Source organism: Mytilus galloprovincialis, chromosome 3, assembly GCF_965363235.1.
Source record: "Mytilus galloprovincialis chromosome 3, xbMytGall1.hap1.1, whole genome shotgun sequence".
NCBI classification, from domain to species: Eukaryota; Metazoa; Mollusca; class Bivalvia; order Mytilida; family Mytilidae; genus Mytilus; species Mytilus galloprovincialis.
This window is the reverse complement of record NC_134840.1, coordinates 79,456,798-79,483,453: the sequence shown is the minus strand read 5'-3', so window position 1 is coordinate 79,483,453 and position 26,656 is coordinate 79,456,798. Positions and strand designations below refer to the sequence as shown.

The 26,656-nt window shown below is 30.7% G+C and overlaps 1 protein-coding gene across 4 annotated transcripts in view; it reads left to right on the top strand.

Moving 5' to 3' along the window:
* The window catches only part of LOC143069060 (homeobox protein Meis1-like), a 66,114-nt gene that overhangs the window by 12,101 nt on the left and 27,357 nt on the right, over positions 1 to 26,656 (top strand). For 3 of the 4 annotated variants that reach the window (XM_076243493.1, XM_076243494.1, XM_076243491.1), the window contains 7 exons: positions 296 to 421; positions 552 to 757; positions 1,032 to 1,179; positions 1,522 to 1,572; positions 2,083 to 2,133; positions 2,469 to 2,624; positions 19,465 to 19,594. In XM_076243493.1, coding sequence (XP_076099608.1) covers positions 407 to 421; positions 552 to 757; positions 1,032 to 1,179; positions 1,522 to 1,572; positions 2,083 to 2,133; positions 2,469 to 2,624; positions 19,465 to 19,594 — 757 coding nt within the window. In that variant the 5' untranslated portion in view covers positions 296 to 406. Of the gene's footprint in view, positions 1 to 207; positions 422 to 551; positions 758 to 1,031; positions 1,180 to 1,521; positions 1,573 to 2,082; positions 2,134 to 2,468; positions 2,625 to 19,464; positions 19,595 to 26,656 lie in introns of those variants that run through there. The other variant, XM_076243492.1, reaches the window with a different exon arrangement.

Genomic DNA, 26,656 nt, shown 5'->3' with positions numbered 1-26,656 from the left:
ATATTTAACATTTAAACATTGATATCAATCAACTTATTTATTTTCATATCATATTTTTCATTTTGATATAAATATTAAAAAATAATTTAAAATCCCCCATCAAGTATAGTTAGCTCGCCCAAGGCAGGGCTCTATTTGACAGCTCATCCATTACACTGTACTGTAGTAACACTGATTTGATTGACAGTTGAAGTAGTGGTAGCCACGAGTTAAGACAGTTATACTCGCTAAACTAGGGTAGTGTTGACGGGAAGAAAAGTGTACTATGTTTGACAGTTTAGTGTTTCTTTGACAGGTCATAGGATTTGTTTATGCCGGTGGGACTGTACACAGAATCTACGTTATACAGCATTGATAAAACAATCGGACTTATCAAGGCCTTCGGACGGAAGGTTTAACCTCGTCCATGGCTAACCGAGTGGTACGTATATATACTATCTTTAATTTCATGTCGGATTTTTTACGCGGGTACCTGTGTCAAATTTATCACGTATACAGGAAGTATTTCAAATGGGTTTTTGTTAACTTGAAACTTCTTTTTTATTTTTCAGTACGAAAATGACATGCCGTCACATTATGGACCAAGTATTACTGGGATGCCGGATAGTATGTACGAACCGCATAGATTACCAAATATCCATCAGTCACCCCCCGGAATGGGGCATCAGTCTTACCCTCCCTATTCAACAAATAGCTCAATGCCTGTTAGTTCATCACAGGACAGTCAATTAAAAAGAGACAAAGACTCTATATACGGGTACGTAATTTACCACGTGCATCTGTGTATTGGGATTTATTTCACTCAATATATAAAAGTGTGATTATTATTTATTTTACTTTGAGGATAATTTTTATTGACATTTCCACAATACAAGTAAGTAATGTTGATTATATTAAAGTTCTAATTATATTAATATCAATCAGAGGCCGACTATTGTGTTTATTATCATATCTATCATTATTGGAAGAGTAATTCTAATACACAATATGGCCGCCGGTTGTTTACATAGATAACTTCTCTCTGTTTTCAGGCACCCCCTATTCCCATTGTTGGCACTTATATTTGAAAAATGTGAGCTAGCAACATGTACACCTCGGGAACCTGGCGTGGCCGGTGGGGACGTTTGTTCGTCAGAATCATTCAACGAAGATATAGCCGTTTTTAGTAAACAAGTTTTAGTAAGTTTTTTGCCGTATTCAAAATTATAGATAAATACCGCTGATAAAAAGGCATTTAAATTACTTAAACAATTGTAAAAAATAGTTTTGAAATGAGTTGACATAAAGATTATATTTTGTTTGACATGAATTTATTATTTAACAAATTTAGCAAATGTAAATTATGAAAGTAAAACAATAATAGAAACAAATGTTAATTGAAAAAGTAAAACGAAATTAGAGATTGTCTCTAACAAAGTTATACAATTTGAAATAATTCTTAAATTTCACTTTTAACGTTTTTTATTTGTAAATTAAAAACTTAAGTATATTGGAATTGATTGTATTATTAATTTACTCTAGGCACGGTCAGAAAAACCACTGTTCTCAGCAAATCATGAACTCGATAGTGTGGTGAGTGAATATACAATATTTTCATCATTATAAAATTTTTTATTTCTTTCCTATTAAAATGATTAATACTTTTTGAACTTTTTTACACTATACCTGTGCCTCTTTAGAAAATTCTGTAATGAGCCATGATCCTTGGAAGAAATTAACAACACTGTTTCAACACATGGCCTCAGAAAATTTTTTGTTGAAAAATTGCCCAGCTGCTAAAAAACAGAACTATGTATATTTTTCTTGCTAAACTTGATTAAAAGTTTCACTAAGTATGTTTACAGAATTATTGTCAGTAATTTTCTCTATCTCTATGGAATTTCCTTTTATCAGGAAATAATTGTTTATACTAAAATATCCAATTCTACTAAGAAAAATTATAATTTAAATTTCTAAGTATATTCAATCTTATTTTTAAACACATTTTAAATGGACTTTGATTCCACTTAATAACTACTATGATATTTTTTTCAAATAAAAGATTTCTTTTTTTAAATCTTTTTTTTTTGTCTAACATTTCAGATGATTCAGGCCATTCAAGTTTTGCGATTTCACTTATTGGAATTAGAAAAGGTAAGCGTACGATTATATATATCTACTTGACCATTTTTAACTGTATTATTTATTTGTAAAGAAATTTGATGAATAAGGACCAAAAATAAACTTATCAGAGAGAACATGTTAGTAAGCCTAGATAATATGGAATGTGGGACACAATCTGACCCTATCTTTAACCTCGGTAAAAAGCAGAGATAAGTTCTAAATCTCCTTTCTTCAATGTAAATATTTAACAAATGAATGTAAATAAAGTTTATTAGACATTTCCTTTACTGATAAAAATCGTAAATTAGTATAGGACAAATATTAACAGAATTATATAATTGTTGATTTTTTTTTTTCATTTTCAGGTGCATGAACTATGTGACAATTTTTGCCATAGATATATTAGTTGTTTAAAAGGAAAAATGCCAATAGACTTGGTTATAGATGACCGTGAAGGAGGTAGTACTACATCAAAATCTAGTTCGGATCCTACGGACCCTTCAGACCCAGTTGTCGATCAGGTAAGACCAAATAATTTTATTTTACATCAGAAATGGGCAAGAAGGTATCAACCCTACAGCACCCCTCTCCATCCCCATCCCAGACAGAATAATATTTTTTACCCCTGCTAACTAATACACAATTATACGGAAAGTGAAACGACAGAATCATCATCCCTCCATACCTATCCCCTTTTCAAAATATAAATGACTATACACTTTTTTCAAAATATTTGAGACTCTACCCCCTTTCCAAAATACTGAGGACTGTTCTATTAACATTTCAGTATTTTGGAACTTTTTTTAGTTCAAAATATTGATATTTTAAAACAAAGAAATGAAAAGATTTACAATTTATAACATTGTGTATCATTTGTAAACACAGTGTATAATTTAATTTGACTAATATTATTACATTTGTTACAATGAAGTTGTGATTTAGTTCATATAAAACTCTTTTCAATAAAGAAATCATTTGAAAATAATCAAAAAAATATTAAATGCAGTAATTTCTGCTAAATTTATAAACCTTCTAAATTTTTATTCTTAAATCAATAATCTATTTATAAAATAAAAAATAAAAAAAAACCTCCAAAATATAATAAACATAATCAAGACAACTGTGGGATGTTTTCAATCTTTATCAAAAACTCAAACAGAAAAAGTGAGAGTTGTTTTCATCTCTTTAAAAATATTCCATCTATTTTGACATTTTTTTTTTAAAGTATGTTGCTGCTTTTTTGATGGAATTTTTGGGCTTTATTATTTTGATATGTGCTCTGAAGGTCAACAGGAAATAGAATAGTGGTTAAAAGTTGTGATTTGAATTGAAAACAGAAGTGGCCTCATCAAAATCACATTATGGAGTGGTCATTTTAACTTTCTCAGTTGATTGTGACTTTAGATAAGGGGGGATATTCATGGGGAAAATTAATAGTAAGGAGAATTTAAAATATCTTGTTATAAGTTGAATTATATTTGTGGATTAAAGTGTCAAATGTCATTACGATCCCTAAAGGTACAAATTCTTTTATGGTCATCTCATTGAAATGACCATAGGGAGAGATAAAATCTAGTTTCCTGTTCATAAAATTGCCAGAATATGCAATTATGGAAAAACAAATAAACCCGAAGAGTTTTTGTCCCCTTGTAGCAAAATTGTAACTTTGTAAACAATTTTATTTATCTTATTTTTAATATTGAATAACTCCAGATGCTAAATTGATTTTAATTTTTCTCATTAAATTTGGTGTGTTTTATAATTTTTTATTGGAGATGTAATGTGTGTTGACAGTAACAATAAAAATGGTAATTTTCATTGTTAAATCATAATAATCTTGTGTTAAAATATTCCCATTTGCAATTTTCTTGATTGTTGTAATTTCTACAACTATATAATTAATTAAAAGTTTCATATTTCATCCATTTTCAAACTTATCACTTTCCACCTTAACAAATTAAAAATAGAAATCAATTCCTGATATAGCTATGTCCAATCCAAATATAAAATATTTATTTCAATTTTCCAAAAAGGTATCATTTTTAATTCACATCATTAAAAAGCAATAATTAATTTAAAAAAGAATAAATTGGCAGGTAATTTTGATATTAGATTTAGATAATAGATTTGTTTGGGTTTCGTGTTACTAAGGTTTTGATAGTGATGTGAAATCGGCAGGTGTAATATTTTTTATGGATGTAGGCTCCGCTCTACTGAGAGATGGCATTAATGACTTTGGATTAGGAGAGAATATATGTGCAAACATATCACTAAAGTTTCATCATGGGCCAGAGTCAATAGGTCAAAATGACACTGCCATCTTTTTCGAATTTTGGCTGGTTATCTAAAAAGTTGAGGTAAAAATTCTTTACATATCTTTTTTTCGAAAAGTTTTCAAATACATTTCAATAAATTAAAAACACAAATGTTAAAAGATATAAATTTAATAAAAGGGAGATAATTGAATTTTAATTAGTCTGTTTCCTTGTCAGAGAATTCTCTTGAAAGTTGATTCCAGACACAATATTTATTTTTTCACAAATTTCCAATACCAGTATACCATGACTACAGATTTTACTTTAATCAATTTTTGTATGAATTGAAGTTTTTTCTCCCTATTGTTTAGTGCGAGGTGTTTTGATTTGATTGATGAATTGATTAAAAGGAAGTGTCATAATTTAAGTGAAAAAGCATCAGATGCGGAATTTTACAAATATGGTTGTTTTTTTGCGTTGAATTGTATAAATGAGTATGATTAGCCTTTTCTTTTGTCAAGTTAACGCAAAAGGATGAAAATGTCAGAACCAAATGCTCGGTTGCTAAGGAGATTGAATCTTTAATATTGCAAATTTCATTTCTTTAGTCCCTCATGCACCGTTTTCTGTGCGTGGTAATTACCAATGGCAACTAAATATTGTATTGGTTTCAAAGAAAAAAGATCTTTTCTTCTTTAACGTGGAAAGATTGTCCTGGTTGGTGAGGAAAATCTAATTTAGATTCTCCTGTACTTGAAGTTAATGGAGAGTTTGAATGTAGATGGCATACTGGTGAAAAGAGCAATGAAAAAACGTATTGTACGGGACCGTAAAGTGTAAGCACAGAAAGGAAGTTCTCCAATGACCACTTGGAACGATAATACTTAAATCAAATAATGGGCGAGTTATAGATTTAGTAGGATAAAATCAACACTTTCTATTCCATAATAATCTTATTAAGCTTGAGTTAAATCAGTTGTGATACGTGAAAGTAAAAGTCTTAATTTCTCCTTCCCTTGAATACTAAATCCAATAATCTTCTACCTTTTTCACTTCCTTCTAAAGTGTTTGCCTTTTTTTCAATGTAAATTTATTTAATATCAGCTTTATAATGAACAGACATTCTTGCAAAAAAATTAGATTTGCAATTACATTCAATTCTTTATTTTTTGAGTTGATTATAATGGGTCGACTTTTATATGCTTTACACCATAGCTATTGTATTTTCTTTCTCGTTTTTTTTTTTTTATTTCCTGCATGTTGTATTTATTTTTGCTTTAGCTTTCACCATGACTAATTGACTAAGCTGCATATAACTAGCTTTTCTGCTTGAGTACATTTGTTTTGCTGACATTTCTTTTTAAAATTAAAAGCTAGAAAGCATGAGATTACCATAGAAATTAGAAACATATGCTGATTAAGGGACTAAACCCAAAAAGGCTAATTTTAGGCGTACTTTCGCAGCGTGCTCCCTGGGTGTATAAGATGTGATTAGAGGAGACGAGAATGTCTTTTTGTGTGTCGCTAACGATAACAATAGAGCTATGACATCGTCACCCTGGGGACAGATTTCATTGTGATTTTTATGGTTTATTTGTTGGCTGTGTAATTCTATTTTATATGGAGTACCATTGGTTCCACAACAATTGTAATAAATGTAATTGAGTATTCATTTGTCAAATTCATTAATTTTTACAACAAATTGCCATTCACAATAGTAAGTGCAATTGAAGACGTCTATTTTGTAGTAATTGTTGTTTTTGTTAGGATTGACAATTTTAAACAATATGTTTGACGTTTGCCTCTTTAATCCGTCTATCTTTAAAACGTGTGTTTGTTTCCTTGTTAGAAAAATGAATTCCTTGTCAAGAGGACAATTAAAATTGCCCGTAAGAAATATCTCTCTTTCCTTATTGTTTGTTTTGCATGTAAATCATATCCTTTGCGTCATTGTTTAAAAAAAATGTTGACCACTGTGTGCAATAGATAATGCACCGTCATCGCATCCTGATCGAGGTTGCCCTTATTTGTGTGGGATTAAACTAAGATTAAACATTAAAGCTAATATGCAAATTTTATTCCTATTTTTACCCCCTACAACCTGAATAAGGGCCACAAAGGTCATCGTTTCTGTGTAATTTCGGGTATGACATTGTTCCATGGGTTGTTTCACTCTAGGCATACTACTTTACGGTAAAATTTTAAGACTCGTGTGTGAAGAAGTGATTTAACCACCTACGAAACTTCAAAAGACCGTAGAAATATACCAATCGATATCACAGAAAAAGTTTCATTTGCACAAGACTTTAGCAACTTAACCAAGTTTATAGGACTGCTCAATTTTTTGGCAGCATAATGTTTATTTTGAAATCCTCCATCTCTTTTGTAAAGAGTTAAACGGATTAGAAGGATTTGACGAACGAAAAAATATCAAAATTACCAAGAAGTTGCGGTATTACTTTTGATGTACTCGGAAAATGAAATTAAAAGTACTTGTGAATATAGGAAATAATTTCTTCAGTCCTGAAGTAGTGTATGGATGTTAGCCACTTGAATACTATTGTAGTGTATTATAAAGTGACAATAAAAATTCATGACATAAGCTATTGGAACTTGAATCTAAAACATAACGAATAAATCTAAGAATTTTGTTATCCATTTTTAATTTCATACTTTTTTTGGGGGGAAGGAAATGCCACCAGTTTGCCATTTCTTAAAACAGGAAATTAAGTAAAGTTTTTAATATAACTGTTGTGTTATTTTTTGCTGTGAAAAGTATGTTGTTAAACACAAAATTGGGTCAAGTTTTTAACATATACATACTGTTTTTATTTTTGTCTGTAAAATGATATGCCACTAAAATACTTTTGTACAGTTTTTTTTATCAAGAAGAAATTATGCCACTTAATTTTTTTTTGTGTATTGTTATCAGTAGAAAAATACTAACTTGTAAATTTTTTGTAATATTAAGTTGAATGTTATACAAAGTACAGCGTTTCTGTTATCTCGCTCATCCTAACTGACATACTATGTTTATTTACATAGGAATGCAACGGGAAAGCGAGGTTAGATTTGTCATAATAATTTTGTTTCTAAAAATACAATTTTCTTGACTGTATTGTGATTTCAGGAACATTAACCAAATCTTTTGATTAACCCTTTTTGTTGTGTGTATTTTTTGTTTTTTGGTGGCAGTGTTAACCTCCTTAAGCTTGTGTACAGTAGATTTGCATTTATTGTTCCCTAGAAAGGAATTCCGAGAGAAAACCAAAGCAGGAATTTTATATATATATGTTTTCCGCTTCAAGTTCCCTTAGCTTTTATCATATATATGGCTTTTTTTTGTCCATATCGCGTCTATATATACGTTATATTACTTACAGTCAATAGAATTGTTTTTTTTTGGTTTTTTTTTCCAATTTGGCTTTTTATAATTAAAAAATTTGTAAAAGTATATCAAGTTGTCAAAAAACGACAAATTTACAAACTTTTATTAGCGTAATCTCATCCCTGCTCTGGTTTTCTCTGTTGACAGGGCCAAATGTTTTCCTCGATGTCTAACTCATGGGGATGCCGTGCATAACAGAACAGTCCAGGAAGGGGGACTATCCAGACTTATGCAAGTTTACTATGGTGCCTAGTCTACACAATACGCAGTAGAGGATGCTGGACCCTGTGATACAGACACCAGTTAAGGAGAAGACAACTCTTGGTGGACTTTAAATTGACAGAATCTCATTATTTTGTTGTTCTGTGTAATGTTAATGAATTGAACATTAATTTACATATTGTTTTTTCGATGATGTTGAAAAAAGATTTTTTTTTTTCAAATTTAATCCTGAAAATTGTATTTTTTTTCTAATTTTAAGTCTGCGCCACATTTTCCCTATTATGTCATTTGACGCAACGACTATCATTAATATAGATTAATTTTAATTACTGGAACAATTTTGTTTTCAAACCGAGCCTGTTTATCTTTTATTAAATTAACATGAGGCACACACCTTCGGTTAGATGAGAACCAAATTTAATATAGAAACTAGTGGAAGAAGATTGTTTCCAATTTATCACCTAGATTTCCTATTATCTTGCCAAGACGATAGTCTTCATGTTTAGAATCTGACATCAAGTAGAGTTATTACAGCCCCTGGTCTGCAATTGATTGTTGCTGATTGTCACACGGAAATATCTGCAGTTATGCATTATTTTTATTTGTAAAGAGTTTATTCTTAATAAATATTATCAATAAAGGTAAGGGTTATTTTCGTAACACCAATCGGTTTAATGGCCCAGGTATAGAAATCTATTTTTCTTGTAACATTAGGGTGGAGTTTCCTTGATAAATAAATGAAATTTGATTTTTGAATCTGAAATTTTTTTGCTTCGTTTCTAGTCATTTGAATCTGTTAGTTTGAAATTTAAACAAATTATTCCGTGAACAAAATTGAAAAAAAAATTACAATTTTCTTATGTGCGTGTTCTTATTTGTATGTCTTAATTTTATTAAATAAGTTTTGTTAGTTACAATATCTATATGTAGGTTTTGCATGAAAATGCTTTTGGTTATAGGTGCTATTTATATAAATGTTAGTCAGCCCAAGAAAAAATGTTTCTGGTATATGGCAAATTTTACGTTTTTTTGTTTTTACAAATTTAATATTGCAGAAAGACAAAGACACATTCAATGTTTTGTTTTGGAAAATTTAATATATTGGTATGACAAGTTAAACAGTTTCATATAATGGCAGATAAATTATTGTATAAATGACCTTCCACATTTTAAATTCTCTTATATACTGGTATTTAGAAATTGAAAAATGGAAAACCAGTTCAAGCATACTGGTTCACTTTTAAGAGTTCTGCTGTGGCATTATAAACTTTACATGAGGAGCCAGTACTCACAAACATTTTATCTTGTGGCCTAGGACCAAGTTGACGAGAAACTGTTGCGGTACATTCCCTCCATGTAGTACAAGTACTGGCGGTATTTGTTTATTACATGTAAATATATATTTTATTTTGTCTTGCCTCATCAGATGATTGTATTTTATGTCAGAACTTCCAAAGTTCTTGTTATCAATGATCAGATTCGTATGGACCAGTTATTTAAACGTCATATAAATATTTAATTTTCTCATTTATTATATTAATTGATTCATTCAGTTTTAAATAATTTTTTTTAAGCTTTTCAAACTTTGAGAGGCAATAGATAAGTAAAGTAGGTAGAATTATGGCTATTTTATGATAATTCCCTATTTTTTTAAAAATTGTTTGTAGCTTAGATAAGTTTTAAGGACACAACAATCCAACAACATATTCATGTATTTTCATTAATCGACCAATGAATCATTGATAATGACAAAATTATGAAAATTTATGAAGTAAAAACTTTTTTTTTCTTTGCTAATATTTATTATATTTTTTCTAAAGGGGAGAGAATTCCATTTAGACCAAAAGTGCTAAAAAATAAATTGAAATCCAAGGTTAAGAATAATTTTAATGCTTTCTTTACATGTGCCATACATTTTAATTGTCTGATCATTGCATTGTAGAATAATGAAATCTCAAAGCAAACTGGTTGTATTTGGACTAAAGTCTGTGTAATCAGACATTTAACATTGTGCCATATTGAATAGACCAAACCAAGTTTTGATCCTTGCAAATTTTGGTCCAACTCAAATTGAAAGCATGAATCGAGTAAATTGAAAAGTTTTTTTCTGTTTTTATTTTTCAAATCTTACGTATTTACTTTATGCATGCAAGGAAAGATGTATGTAACAAACAATCTGTTAGACAGCAATCCAACAAATTATAATATTTTTTTAACTTCTGAAATTGAGATGAAGACTTGGTTTGGTCAGAATTTTAGGATTTTGTTATGTTGTAAAATTTTGTATATCATTATTTTAATGACTCTGTTATATATGTATCATGAAGTAAGAATAAATCTAATCATTGTTAAAAATTATATTTTTTATTGAAAGTGGCATAATTTTATTACAGACAGAAATAAGGTTATTTTTGTGGACAAGTATTTTTGTTTACTTTTGAAATGCTAAGTCAAAGCTGTCAGACAAATTTGTATGGATTTTTATCCACAATTTGTCAATGGTATAATTTTGATGGATATAAACATAAATTTCAGTGGTATTTAGAATTGCCTCCAGCCATTGACTGGGTATATTTTTGTGTAGTATCGTCTTTCACATTGGTATGTATATAAATGGCAAAGCTATAGTGTAACACCACACAAGTCAATTTGTAAACACGACAATATGAATCATAGAGAAAGTTTTGAGAATATTACCACTTTAAAAATTTTGAGAGTAATAACTGACTCAAGATGAGAAAAAAGTTACCAAATCTTTTCAGGATCTTTAACTTTGACCTTTGAGCTTTAAGAGAAGACATTCTATTTAAATGGCCAGTTTTAGGTTAAGACAGGTCTTACCGATTAACGATTAACGTTTTCAATTTACATAAGCCTCTAAAAGCTATAATAATAATTGTTAAATAAAAATGACACATTCACAGGCAAGTTAATTGTAGCTTTAAGTACCAAGTTTACATGTTATTGAGGCTCTAGTAGTAAAATTAAAAGTTATGTGTATTTACCACAGATCTTAATACATGCATTGCCAACTTGGCACTTTTATGTGAAGACATATAATACAGATGGGGAAATAAGTATCTGACATAGGATTGTTAACTAAAAAAAGTAGTGAAACATAAAATAGCAGGGGCAATAAACCTAGGTAGTAAACCTTACACCACGTTAATTTCATTTGCCTTGTGGTGAATATCAGCATTCACTGTCAATAAACCGAAACTGCTTCTCCTCAAAACATTTAACTAGAATTATAACATTTAATGCACGCTTTTTATTGTTTGTGGATTTTAGGAATAATTCTTTTAAGTGTCTAATGCAGGTATGAAACAAAACTTAAAACTGAAAAAGGATGATAATTATGTATACAATGATCAAGCAAAAAAAAACACTGTACAGATGTGTTTGATTATGAGTTCGGCAGCTGTTGTGTATAGCCGCTATAAACTTCTCCCGGAATATAATCGTCAGAGGATACAAAATCGCTCCTTGTTTTGTTGGTTTTTCTTACAATAGACGAAGATGTTTTCTTTTTTAAAATCTCCTTAATACAATGTGTCCCAGATGTTCCTCGGATTAAGGGTTAAAGCCTTGGTCACTTTTCATTCTTTGACTACAAATAGATTGGGTGGTCGGTCTTTGTTATGTTAACAAGGCCATTTAATGCTCTAAAAATGTCAAAAAAATTTAACAAATTGATAAAATTTGTTAAAAAAGCAATGATTTTTAAAAGGTGACACGAATCCTTATCCATTGACATGAAAAAATGTTATTGTGATATAATGCCCATAAATTTAATGACCATAACCTAATTTTATGTTTCATATATTCGATATAGAAATGCCAAACTGATTTAGCATGGTATTTGCAATTTTTACCGGACCCATCCATCATGTTTTTCTGATAAGACGGAGAGGAAAGTTCCGCATTACAAACACAATTATTATTTTGCCCTCAGATTTCTATCGTCTTATTGTTTGTATGCTTTAATGAAAATGTTATTATTGCTGCGGATCAGTTGTTCTAACGGAGGTCAAGTTAATTTAGAGTTAGACTCCTTGCCATCGACCATTATGAATTCGGAGCATTTGCAGTCGAATGTTGTGTAATCTGGACAACATATTGATTTTCGGTAGTTGGATAACGTTGATTTTTTTAAATATTATAATAGGAGAGTCGAGTCACAATGTGACATATTGGGTTTTCTGGATGTTTTGAATTAGTTGTTTCCCAAACATTCAAAGATATCACTTTTCATAGATATTGTATTAGAATATGAAAGCAAAGGCTTTTGGAGAGATTGACAATTTCAATATTTAGATTGAATCGGAGATAAATTCAATTTTCCATTTTGGTATATTTGCATTAATTGTATAGAAACATTTTACTCTTGAATGTTAGTTCTTTGCAAGCGAACTGTTATCGCAAATGGATAAACTATATAGGAATAGAGGCATTGCTAGGACATTAGCTAAAATTGAATTCTTTTTTGATGAAATTATGCGATATAAAACCACTTATGTAGCATAATTATATCAAACATAGGCTGATCAAATGTTATCTGAGAGAGCTGAGGTCTCTCAGCCTTTTACTGTCTGCACTTTAGATAGCCATTCTCCTGCTAATCGAGGCTCAATAAGGGGTTGGAGAGGTCAAAATTCCAAACTTTAGATAGCCATTCTCCTGCTTGATCCAGACTCAATAAGGGGTTGGAGTGGTCAAAATTCAAAATTTTTACTGTATTGCAGACAGACTTCAGCATTTATTGAAGAGATGAAAAAAAGTGATAAAATGTCATATTGTTTGTTTTGGGGGTTTATTTTGGACAGAAATAGAAATTGAAAAAGATATTGCACCGAATGTAAACAGATTAATGGTAGAGTTTAGACAATGTCAGTCCGCTCAATATAGTTACATTCCAACATTTCTGCTCAGTACGATATTAACTTTGGAATGAATGAACAGTGAAATAGCAGATCTTAAGATGTAAGAACTTCTTAACTTGTTTTCTTATAAGTAATGTCATATTTATTTGAAATCTGTGAAATATTTGCCACTGGAAATGTCAACCAAACATTTACCACTGAAAGTTTCGATGAAATATTTACCATTGGAAAATAAGCAAAAATCAATCAATCAATCATATTTCATTATTATCAACTAATGATGTAGTTCATTTACATGTACAGTAATTGTATCGTAAAATGAAAATAAACCCTTAAGGTGTAAATTAGTAAAAAAGGTTAATTTATTAATTAAAGTCAATATTTATTCAAGCAATATCGGTATAATTTCTTTGAATGAAATTTATATATTCCCTTGTCATCTTAAAAAAACTTGTTTCCAAGATATACTATCTCATTAATAACAGTACAGGGGAAAAAACAACTATTCTATATCGTTATATTGAAATATATAGCACTAAGAGTATTAATCCAGCTCAGTTTTGCCTAGCTGTATATACATATGGTGCCATTTTTACATCAGTTATATTAAATATTGGAAAACGTCCAGATTGATATTGTGTGATGTATCGTCCAGGGTATAGAGTTTGTCAATAATTGTGATTCACAAGCTCTTCGAGTGCCATCTTCCACAGCTTCTACAGGGCTTTAATATCACATGGCTATAAATCTATGTAGGACCAGTAGTTATGACTAGGAACGTAATCTTAATCGTATAATGACCATTAAATACTTATCTGCTTTTCTACCATGTTGGTCTATCTATGAAACACTGGAGAATGTTTTAGTTTGCTTTGATGTGGTGTACGAAAGTTCGTTTAGACTTTTGAAGAAAACTTTTTAAAACTGGGGGAGTTAGTTTGCTTAGACATATGATAGTATGTGGTTGTTTGCTTAGATAAATGTGCTCATCAATTTTGGAATCCTGTACTGACAGTTGTAAAAAATGGAGGTTTAAACACTGGAGTATGTTTTAAGTTGCTTGTGGTTAAGAGAGTTTGTTCATATTATGATGTATAGTTTTTGAAACAAGGGAAGTAAGTTTGCTTAAACATTGTTTGGGGAAGTTGCTAATCAGCAACGTAGGGATCCTGTTCATTTGTAAAATTTGAAGGTTGATACAGTTTAGTATGATGACTTCTGTTTAAGGTTATAGAGGCATTCAGTTTGAAACTAAGCAAGATTGTTCTTGTCAACCAGCAATGATAAGCATAAATAGTATATCTGTTTTTCGGACAGTATAAAAATTAAGCATACTCTAATTATTAAATGTTGAATTATTAATTAGATCAGTTTGTTTAATTGGCACAGTGTGCATGGGGCTTGTATATTATTATGACTGAATGAATTCTTATGTTGGATTGTTTTTGTTCCTCTTAATCAGCAAATATGGTTAGATTAAGATCAATTAAGTATTTAATAGAAGATAGTTAAAGATCTTCCCCAATAGTTGTATTATTGCCAAATTAGATACGTTGACAAGAACTTACATTATCGCCTGATCGTTTAGAGCTGAACATGAGATAGTTGTACACCTCGACAATCAACCTGTCCCAGTTCTCTGATTATCAGAAAATCGCCTGATAATCAGATCAAATATTGTCAAATTATCGTGACGATAGATCACAATAAACATGAATATTCTTCAAGTTTTAAATGATCCTCTTTTTCAAAATGGGATTTATATCTGGCGTATAAAATAATAGCTGTATGAAAGATCAAGATCATTTCCCGATAGTATTTTTGATGGGTAAAGATTTACCTTCTTATTAATCGATTAGTTAAAATCAAGTATGTAGACACATATCTTAACTCGATCTCCTAACAAACACCTTAGAGAACGTCTTTAAAAATTACCTACAAATATTTTTGTACAATTCATGCTTAAGTATTCATGAATTCTGTGTTTATTCATTGTACGCTATGAAGATTAAATGCAAGTCACATCTTCTGCCACGTAAAGTGTTCGTTAAGGACAAGATAGTAATTATAAAGTATTATTTCTTTGTTCAATCAGAAATATACCAGAGCTAGAGTGTATATGGAAATTATTCGAAGGTCAGTTTTCCATCAAGGTCATGTGATATTGGGTTAACATTTTACTAATCTGTTATGACAAGATACCCCCAGAAACAAAGAGGAGGAACAACCAGACAATGCTAAAAAAGAAACACAAGTGAAGAAAAACACAAAAAAACATCCAGAAATAGATGACAAAAAACCAAAAATTGAAGAAAACCTTACATCAACCTATTAATAGCCTAGAAAATATAGGAATACTTAAAGTACTAATTTGAGGAATTTAGCTTGATTTGTCATGGAGATTCAATCATTACAAGGTCTAAGAATGTCCTTAAAGGCAACACCAAACATTTTTTACAAGGTCTATTTCTCAGCCCAATTCATCATAAATGTACATGTATCATGAACTTTACAATTAGACCGTTTCACTGTGAAATATATACATGTATCGGTACGTCACAATTTTAGATGTTGTCCTGCACATTTATGTCTCAGACTTTCTTTCTTGGTTAAATCAATGACTCCACAAATCAATTATGAAATTACTATGTAGCAAATCCCATGATAAAACTGCTATTTTGTTACAGTTTCTAGCCGTCGTAGACCCCTGTTTTCAGATATTAATCACTTGGTTCAGAGAATTTTATCACAATATTTTTTAGCTTGATTCATACCAGTTTATTAAAAGGCGCAAAAGTTTAAAAAAAAAATTACAAAGATATATTCGTGGTTGCACATTATTAACTAAGGTAATAACAAAAGAATATCCATCGACAGGGTGCTATGGGGTTTGATACCCAAAATCTTAAACAGTGGTATTCCCTGCTCCTTGAATTCTTCGCTCCCAAGGACATGGTCATTTATGATTTAAAACGAGAGCAATATGACTGGTATGGTGGGAGTAGGAATCATGTTTCTGTGTGGGGTGAAATATTTGACCCAGGTCTGTCAAGAAAGTAGAACACAGAGTTTATGTATATTTCATTAGTGAGTTTATGTATATTTCATTAGCATGTTATCATCATGAATATGCATGTAATACATGTCACTGGACATTAAATAGCCATCAATCGATCAATCAGTTAAAATTATGACAGGGACAACAAGCTAAGGAACACCATATATCAACAAGCTCACTGAAAGCATGTATGAACATTCTTGGTATTTCTGCTTTTCTCAGAAAACCTAAGATGACTAAATAATAAAAGAGCATGCACAGATTAATACAAAATTTATGTAATGCACATGCAACAAAATAAAACAGTATTATGAATTAAAAAAGGGTGCTTGAATTGCTACTCTTCATCATAACAAGCTTTCTAGTCATTTGATGTCTCAACTCTTAAGAATGATTCAAAGATAAACTGAAGATTGATTTGTTTAGTGATAACCTTTTACACATGTAAATATAAAAGGAGATGCATGATATTCAAAATTGAGACAGAAACTTGTCAACAGAACATGGTCAAAAATGACACTCAAAGGTCACCATACAATGACAAACAATACACACATGTCTATATTCAAAGGTGTTCAGTCTTGTGTTGGGTATTTGGAACCACAATTCACCTGATAAGACCCACAGCTATAGGAGCCTGGAAAAAACAAAATGAGTGTAACCTTATACTAATAGACATTACTGGAAATATCCTTCATGTCCTGAGAAGAAGCAATCTTTTTAAGAGTTGATTGGGTTCTTTATTGATTAAACAAGAAAAACAAATCATTATTTGAAAATAAAAAAAATATTTTCAGGTTTTTATTTCACCATTAATTTTGAAGAAACAGTAACATAAATGATTACTAGGGTGAAAAGAAACTTGTTTAATTATTTATATTTAACCAGACTGGATGTAACCTGAATAATCTATACATCTTAGTTTGATTACACGCATTTCTTAAATTTTCCAAGCTATTTTCTATTTTTGCCGTTATCTTTATACATTGTAAAAGCTCTTAGTTCGTGACACGAAGAAAGTTCCTATTAACTCTAATTTTAATAGATCTAAAAACTTTTGCCATTTCAATGCACATTTAATGGAGAGGTACTAAGATTTTAACATTTAGACCGAATATATTTATTGATCCTCTTAAAATAATCTTGAATATAAAGAAGATGATAAGATTTTGTCTGACCTCCCACTGTTAATTTATAGTATTTATAACAAATCAGCAGGATTTTGTCTTTGTAAATTAATTTTAATCTGATATTGCCTTCCTTTTTGATTGTAAAACACCAGAAATATAGAATAAGACAATCTTAAATCAATTAAAAATCGTTACGGAAAAAATAAAAAACATTTTAAAATTTTACTTGATTTAATTTACATAATTTTTCAATTAGGATCTTCTCCTTGATAGAATTTTTAGGAGGATATCCATAATAATACACATGGTACCCTAATTTTATTGTTTAATGATCTATATCTAAACAAAAATAAAAACCTGTCTATCGAGGATTTTCCTCTATGTAGAACCGTACTTTTACAATGAACAATTCTTGTTAAGAATTGAGGCAGAAATATTAAGTTTCATGTTTGAGTAATTTGGCATTATGGCAGGTAATTTGGGCTGAGTGCTTGTTGACATGACAGGATTCATGTCCCCAAAGTTAATTCATGTTTTACACCATTCGAAGACTTGCTGATTTGTAAGGGAAGGTCTGTTAGTTTTCTGACCATATTTCACCATTGAAGGTAATTAAGTCGAACCCAATACACCTAAGTCATCTATAGTTTCTGCAATAAGTCAAAGGAGATGAATTTTAACACGTAATGGGATATCAGATATGTTTTGATTAAGTTTTAAGGCCTTTGATTCTGACCAGTTTAAAATGTACTTTAATATTTATCAAATTTAAAATCTGTAGTTTAGACCCGAACTTTATTTATAGACACATGGAAGTTATTTATGAGACACAAGAAATGTAAAAATAGAATTTCTATCCCCTAACCAAAAGACACCCCAATTTATTATTGACCTTCAAGTTGCCAACTGTTTTAATTATTTGTACAAGTTGTCTACCCTATTTAAAGCAATCAAACCATTTCATTGTCAATTTTAAAGCATGCCAAAGAAACATGATTTAGATAATAGAATATTTTTTTATAAACATAACTGTATCAATTTTTTGCATGAAAATGTTAGTGCTACCACATGGAAGTACTAACAGCACATGTTCCCATTAAAAAGGGGTCAAGACCATGAATTTTTAGCAGTTTCATTACTCTTTATGTAATAATGATACACTCTATTGTATAACAGAATGAGGGGTACTTGTTTTTATACACCATTTTGGTTTACACGAATATAATAATTGAAAACACTATAGAAATTCAAATGATTGCACCTGGTATCAAGTTTTTATTTTTTTATTTTTGGAACACATGTTATGAAATATGAATATTTCATCAAGTATCCATCTCGGGGGTCATTATAGGAGAAGAAGGCATTTGTAAGAGTTTTTAGTATACTTGAAGATCACACAGCTGCCGGTAAAAAAAAAAGTTTCTATTTATTCGTCTTTTCTTTATGGGAGATATTTTTCAATTTATCTGTGACTGTGAAATTCACAGGTACGATTGTGTATATACGAAGTATGCACAGTCTGCAAATATTGGCCGTGAGTAAATGCTAATGAATTTATCGTTACAATAGCCAAGACTTGGTACTTCACCAGAAAGAAGAATTAATCTGAAAACATTAGCGACTTTTTGAATTGCAAATCACAAACATTTAAGAGTATCCCTTACAAAATCTGTTGACAGAAGAAAACTTCAAATCCGGCTATTCATCCAACGGCACACTACACATGAATACCTTATATTTATATGCATTCTTAACACTTGTTGGTATAAATTTGTTCATTGATCCCAGGTCTAACAGGCACAATTTGTGTCAAACCCCCCTCATTATCTTCGCTGTGCTGGTTTTATTTTTATTTTAGTTTAATATAAGATGTTATTAATAGGCCATGAATAGGTTGTGAAAACCTGAGGGCCCTAAACTGTTTAAATCAAACTACATATTAAAATGTAAGAGTCCTGGCTCACCTCACACATTTTAATAAAATGATAGGACTTTTTAAAATATTTACATTAAACAAACATTGATAGTCAATTTTATTTCATTATAACCGACAATTGAGCATAAAAGTCTGTCAGAGGCAAATAAGTCGTAGAATTTATGGCAGCTAAAATGCCTGGATGTGCAAGGTTGAAAAAGTCTTATGTAAAAAATTATCAGAATTATAATTTGCATCATTACATCAACTTTAACGAGAATATGATAGTTTCTGATTATTTTTTTATGCATATCTTTTTTGTTCAAGCAACTACGTGATTCATCTGTGCTATAACTGAGAGAAATCAAGAAAAAATTATTGAATATGGATTTCAACCTGATATGATGAACATAAAACCACGCTTCATGAACTTAATTGATTAACGACCTTCATTTTGAATGCATTTTTCTAATTGATATTTTCATAGATATTTTTTTATTTCTGTTACAGCGACCTCCGTCAACGAATATGTTTAACCAAACAGATGATACCCAGTCCTCACGGTCGGGTGACACGCCCATAACCACTAGTCAGTCCAATACAAATTCCTCACAGATTGCAGATAATACAAGTGAGTTAGGTAAGTCAATTTAAACGAGCTAAGTTATCCCCTCCCCCGTTGAAATGAGGCTTTGAATATTTTTCCTACCTCCTACAGATTTTTTAAGAAATTTGGTCTGGTTACCTCAGAACTACCAGAAATTTTGTAACATAAATGCTTCGGCTCATTGAGCTCCACAAGTCTGTCATGTGTAATAGTTTTTCCCTGCTTGGTCCATGTTAACCTCAAACGAATGGGGTTTTGCTTTAGACCTTTGACCCTTAATTAACAAAATTAACGAAAAGGTGACGAAAGTAACTTTGAGGATATCAACTCATGATTGGTTCCAACTTCTTTCTAGTGCAAGGTATGTGAAAAGTTCTTTAGTTCTGTGAGTTACATATATGGGTAACTCTTGTTTCAGCAATCTTGTAAAAGTGCATTTTGTGTTTTGGTCATAGCAAATAATTAAAATTGTTCACAAATACATGTCTGCTGTCTAGGACAGGTTGTGTATTGGTTTATATTGATTTTGATTGGTTAAACATCTGGCATGCTATGCAGCATGTTACTTAAACACGTTGAATTTATTTTTACATTCATTAAATTTAATTTGAACCTGCAAGAACATAATTTGAGACCTTGATTAATATTTTTTTTTCAATTCTATCATGCAGAGTTGTTTTAACTGCTTCAATATTTTAATTTTTGATAACGTTTTAAAATTATCAGTGTTAAATGAAGTATGGTTTGCAGTTTTAGCAATCCTGGTAGTCTAATTAATTAATAAAACCAAGTCAGCCTCGAGTTTTGTTTAGGTTTTTCGTTCTGACAGATCATACTAATGGCTTAGCATTCTCAATCGAACATCATATCCAAATAGCTTTGCACTCTGTTTGAGTGGGTCATATTGAAATTAATTTTCGTAACTTCCTAAAAACATTTGCAGTGCCATGAAATGGGGAGGAATTCAGAATCTTAATAATCTCAGTTAATAAGAAAAAAATCATTAACTTAATTGGTAAATAGTAATTGGCCGTGGAAAGAATTGAAGACGCTCTCAGTGACAGCCGTCTTTAGTTTTATCTAGTTGGTAATAGTAATTCTGCTTTTAGTTGGTAGACAGGTGCTAGAAATAGGTATTACCAAGGCACTTTTCCTCTCAAAACAATTTATATGTGGATCAAATTGAATCGGCCTCACATGTTTACAAGTAATATATAGTGCACATTCACTAAGTAATGTTATATAATATGTTACTAAATGTACCCACATGAAAAAGATAGCATTCTATTTCATCTTGCCACCCAAGATACTGGGTTAAAAGTCTTACTTGCTCATTTTCTCAATGGATTTTAAATGAAACACACAACATTTCATCTCCATTTTTTCGGTAATGGATAATTTTTTCATATAAATAATAAATGGGTTGGGGAAAGGTGGTCTGTTTTGAGTTTTCAGTGTAAAATCGTAAAAACCTAAATTTTGATTCCAATTTCGAAGAAATGAAAAGTTTTTCTTCTGAGTTTCAACTTCCGGTTGTTTTTTTCTTTTCTTCGTAATATCTATCCAATCTATGAACAAGTGACCTGTTAGTCTGATACAACTGCAATCTGGTATCGACATAAGGAAATTGTGTCATTAACCCCCAGAAAAGGGTATAGAATTCATTGATTGTGCCGAGATTTTCCAAATGAGTTTGCCGGGTTAGAACATAATTTCTTAAGAGATAATTAGAGAGGAATTAATCCAGGAGCTAATTAAATTTTGTCTGTAAGCTGTTGACATTGATCTTCAATATTAGCTTTTTACATATTAGACGATAACAATAGCCATTGTTAGTTCTAATTTTATTTCACCACTCAGTGATTTAATTTTCTCATTTAACTCCCTAGTTCTTTGAAATTAGACTTTCTATATTACAATACTGTTTAGTGAATATAAGAAATTCAATAGACGTTTCCAATGAATGGTTACAGAATAGCGATTTCTCTATCCCCAACTGGTAACAATTGTTTCTATTACAACGTATTCTTACTACAGCAACCATTTATGACGATTACATTCAAATTGGTGTATTACAACTTAATTTTCCTTTCGCCAAACATAGAAATTTGTCATGGATATTTTTTTACATTGACTTGGTTAATGTCTTTATCGGTCCAGTTAGTCCGCAAATTGTGTTTTTTTGTTCCGATGTTTTCTGGAAGACTGACCACATAGCATTATTGACAGTACCTCCTTATGCTTGGAGTATGTCCTATACGAATTAAAGCTAATTTGGTATTGTGTGTAAATGCTTAATCTATAAACATTGAGATCGGCAGGCGGAAATGTAAGCTGCAGGTCCACATTAACAGGGGGAAGTGAGCTGAAGAATGCCAATAAGTAGCAAACACAGCAGAGAAAAAGTAAATGTGCTATTTAATACAATCGGCCGATTGGAAATAAACATAATGATTTCTTGGCGTGTGATTAGAAAATGTTCAATATCGTCTCAACAATTGTAATAACATTGTCTTTTCTTTTGCAATAATGAAGGCGGCATATCTTTAATCAAATCATTTGGAAAAGATCTAGATTTGTTAATTTGTTTGGTATTATAACAGGGGGCACATGTTTCATTCCAAGTTTAGAATCCTAATAATAGCCGACTATTAAACCTCTGTGTTAAGCCAGGGGTAGATATGAATGATATCAGATTGAATAGGCTACGATTTTTTGCTTTATTTAACTATTACATATTTGAAAAGGTTCATAAATTGAAGACCCTTACTTTGGTGACACTGCCCATCCTTCTTTTGACTTTATATGTATGGCGACATTGTTCGTGTGTAATCATCTACGTACTGAGCTTTATCTGATATCTATCTCTAAAAAATAATAAAGTATTTCACGACCCAGAACCTAACACCGTTCTCAATTAATTAGAATATTTCTCAATAAGAGATCCGAGGTCTTTTCGGTGACGGAAAAATTTAATATTCCTTTTATAAATTAAGTGAAAATAACTTGCGTTCAATTAATTCTACCCCATTATGTTCAAATTATCCTTGAACCAGCTAAAAAAAGGGTATTTTGCTTTTATGGATATTTAAAAGAGTTCATTAAATATGGAGTCTGTTGGTCGTTTATCATTCATACTGAACCTTATTGTATTTCTTCAGAATTGTTTAACTATATCAATTAAGGTTATAACCATCCATATTATTATACTTTTTTGGAAAAATCTTTGTCCAATTTTTTTGAAGTTGTACCTCCCAAGTTGTGAGAATATGCAGGGTCTGTCATAAGAGATATATCTTTGTTCATCGAAGGCTTTAGACTACTCAAAATTTTGGCGAGCCTGTTAATAATTCCAGTATGAGATACCACAAGTGTCATTTAGATCTGAATTCCCTTTAAAATCGATTAGAGATTTGACAAAATCGGTTGTAATAGACATCTAAGAAAGTCCAAAAATTTAGTTTGTCAAAATGCCCATTTTATATGATAAAGCGCTTTTTATCTTTTTCTAAGGCTTAAATGGATTTATATTTAGATTACGCTTTTCTCGGCCGTAGGATTAAAGACTACATGATTGTTATTTCTTTGAGTTTTTGTCTTGTTTACTTTAGGTTTTGATTTCCATCGTCCTTTCCATAGATAAACGTCATCATATTTCTACCAGCTTTGAAGTTGTAGCTGTGGCAATGGAATTTCAGTCCCGTCCAATTGTTTTGTAGAAGGAAAAGATCATAATACCGTTTTTGTCTACGTTATTAAGGGTGGGGATATATCCATTGTGCATTAAATGCATAACAGCAAATAATTTCATATTTTGATAGCTAAGAAAATAAATATATCTGTCAACAAGAGCGATTATGTGATAATAAGGCTAATATTTGCATGCACTAGCCCACGGGACAGGGTTTATTCTATTATCAGACTCAAGATAACACTGTAAAGGCAGTAAACATTTAATTTCTACAAATAGTGTTATAATACATGACTATAAAGTAATAAACAAAAGTGATTAAAATACCCCTTACGTTTTCACATTTATGTTTTGTTTCACCTGTTTTGTTTGTTTGCTGACTTGCTGTTTCATGGATACTTTTAATTTATCTACAGTAGTCAGAAAACATTTAGCGTAAAATTTTCAAGTTATATGCCCTCCCCCTTCCTCAAGCATAAAATCAAGCCTGGACACTCATAGGTGCAGTTGCACCTATATATCTATGTCCCTTTCCTAATGTAAAGTATATTCTCTCACGCTTCTCATTCAGAAATAGGGGTATTCAGTTGTAAACTTGTAATTTCCATTCATGATTTTGTCTGCATATTTATGCATGCTGATCATACAAAAACAGCTGTCATCTGGTTCCTGGGTCTGAAGGAATCTAATACTATTACTATGCTTTGTAGTAAAATGTACACCTTTATACAGTTGTTAAACCAACAGGACTATAAAACATTAATAATATTTAACTTTTATATTGAATAAAATGTTCAATTCATAATACTCCATTCACGACATTAAAAAATCTCACATTTATGTATAGAAATGGAAAATTTAATTTCTGGACTATTAAAGTGTCTTCAGTGGATGAGCCTTTTGTTTGTTTTCTGCTAATGTTTGACATTTTTATGCCATATTATCTCTTTTTGTCATCAAATCAGAAAATAATGTAAAAACATTTTAACCTTCCACCTTATGATTCTTAATCCAACTTTGACAAATAGCAAATATTTGAAAATGTAATTCTTTTGGCTATGGAAGTTAAATCCCCTCATTGTTATTCATGGCAGTCACACATTTTAAAGCCAGTTAAGGGATTTTTGTTAAGTTCGTCTTTTTTAGTATGCACACTTTCAACGCCATAAAAGCAGGATTTAGTTGGCTATTCAATGAAATGTTTGTGTATAAAATAAAATTAATGCCCAAGTGAAAACTAACATCGCTTGTTACTCAATGGTAAATGGTTCTGAAATTGCCCAAGAGGAATTAATTATACCGCATCCGTAAGGGATTTACTTCCAACCCTCCGATGTATGCTTCATTTCACCATCTTTTAATGGCTGAATTATTTCGATAAACAAAGTTTTTTAAGGAATGATTTATCGTCAATGAAAATGACAACTCGTAAAATTTTATTTCTTGTCCTATAAAATAAGTATTATTTTATTATGATGCTAGTTACATTTTCTCCCGACTTGCAGTTTCATGCAATGGATTTACTTCTTTATTATTTTTCATGTGTATTTTTTTGTAAATTTTTATATCTTATCGAATGGAAGTTTAAACAGCAGCTGTTGTTTGTTTCCAACTGGAGCGTCCATGGTTTTTGTTTCCAACCAGAATGTCATGGAATTTAACACACTTGTTTACATTACCTAAACAATTTGGTGATGTGTATAGGATCCTATAAAAATTATCCTTTTCCTAGAAATTAATATAGACTATGATTTCCTTGAAAGGTGAATTCTCTTAGGATTGTCCCTCATTAGCTAAGGAAGTAAAATGTTCAGAACAACGGACATGTTGGATTGTTGGGACCTTACAAGACTTTGTCATGGAAGAGCGTGCATCTCTTGTTTTTTATGTACTGAACATATCTGTTTGTAAATTCTCAAAAAAGAAAACATGAAACATATTGAAAGTCTTTGACCTTCATGTATAGAAAAACCCAAAGTTAGATAGAATGAAAACAAAATTATTCATAGGTTAATGTCGAAACATCATCAAGTGTATTTATTATTCACATCAGTTCTCGTACAGAATGTGTTTTAATGGTCTCATTTATTTTAACACACAAATTTTTCAACAGGCTGAGGTGAAACAGCCTTTCCAAAATATAGTCAGAAAACAAAAATATAGCCTCAAATTTCTAAAATTTAAACTTGTAAAAGTTTTCAACAGGGTGAGGTGAAACATCTTTTCCAAAAAAAGTAGCCAAGGTACAAAATTATAGCTTCAAGTTTCAAAAAATTTATTATGGTAAAAGTTGTAACTGGGTGGTTTCAGTTGACATGATGTTATATGAAACAGCTAGGTTACTATTTTTGGTCCTGTCATATTTTTTTTTTTCATTGATGAGTCAACAATATTTTTTGGTGACCTATTATGTTACTGTGAAATATGATGAGTGAAATGTACACTGTGATTAAAACCTTACACAGCTACATTCAATTTGTGTGTTTATTGTCCATAGTGTATCCCATTAGTGTCCCACTGTGTTTATAACTGGATCGGCCACAGTCATAATTAAACCCTGGAATTTTACTTGTTTTCTCTTTAATAACAGCCAAAATTGCCCATTGATTTCTGCAAATTAAAGACATTTTAGCAAATTTAATAGGAAACTGAGCCGTTCAGATTTCCTACTTGGTTAAAGATAGGAATTTATCTAAAGTGTTCAAAATTCTAGAATAGTATAATTAGAAAAGTCTTGCCGAAATCAAATCAGTATGTTTCTGAAAATTATTGAACGGAGATTTATCAAAACTATGCACTTCAAGTAAAGTTCAGAAGTATGTGATAATGAACTCGAAGGAATAGTCAAGCCTAATTTATTTTGCAGAAATAAACCTCTTTGAATATAATGCAGCTAAAAGATAGGCGAAAAGATAGGAAAAGTTCAGATATGTCATTAACTGGTATAGATTACCGCTTAATGGCATTGTTTGCAGTCTATGCATTACTCTGGCCAGCTCTGCTATCAACTGACCATGCATGTTTTTGTTATACACAGACCAATGATCTAGAAATCTGAGATATTTAATGACTTTATCAAAAAGTATGTTTGGGGGTATCCAGAATGCCAAAAATATAACATTTCCGTCTTCTGACAGAATATAATTATTCTTTTTTCGTTATTTATCTTTCAACACAAAATTTAATCAGAGATCTATTTTCAACATTAAGGGGAGATAACTGTCTTGGACTTTGATAAGGTTATCCCCCAAACAAAACAGTTTTTGTAAAATATGAAATTAAATATGTTTTATTAAATTTGTTTAACTGCAGATGGCAGTAATTGAATTTTGTCCAATTTATCATCGACTTTTCATTTAAGATAAAAGATGCGTTTTCCTACTTATAAGCTCAGCACGTTGGAC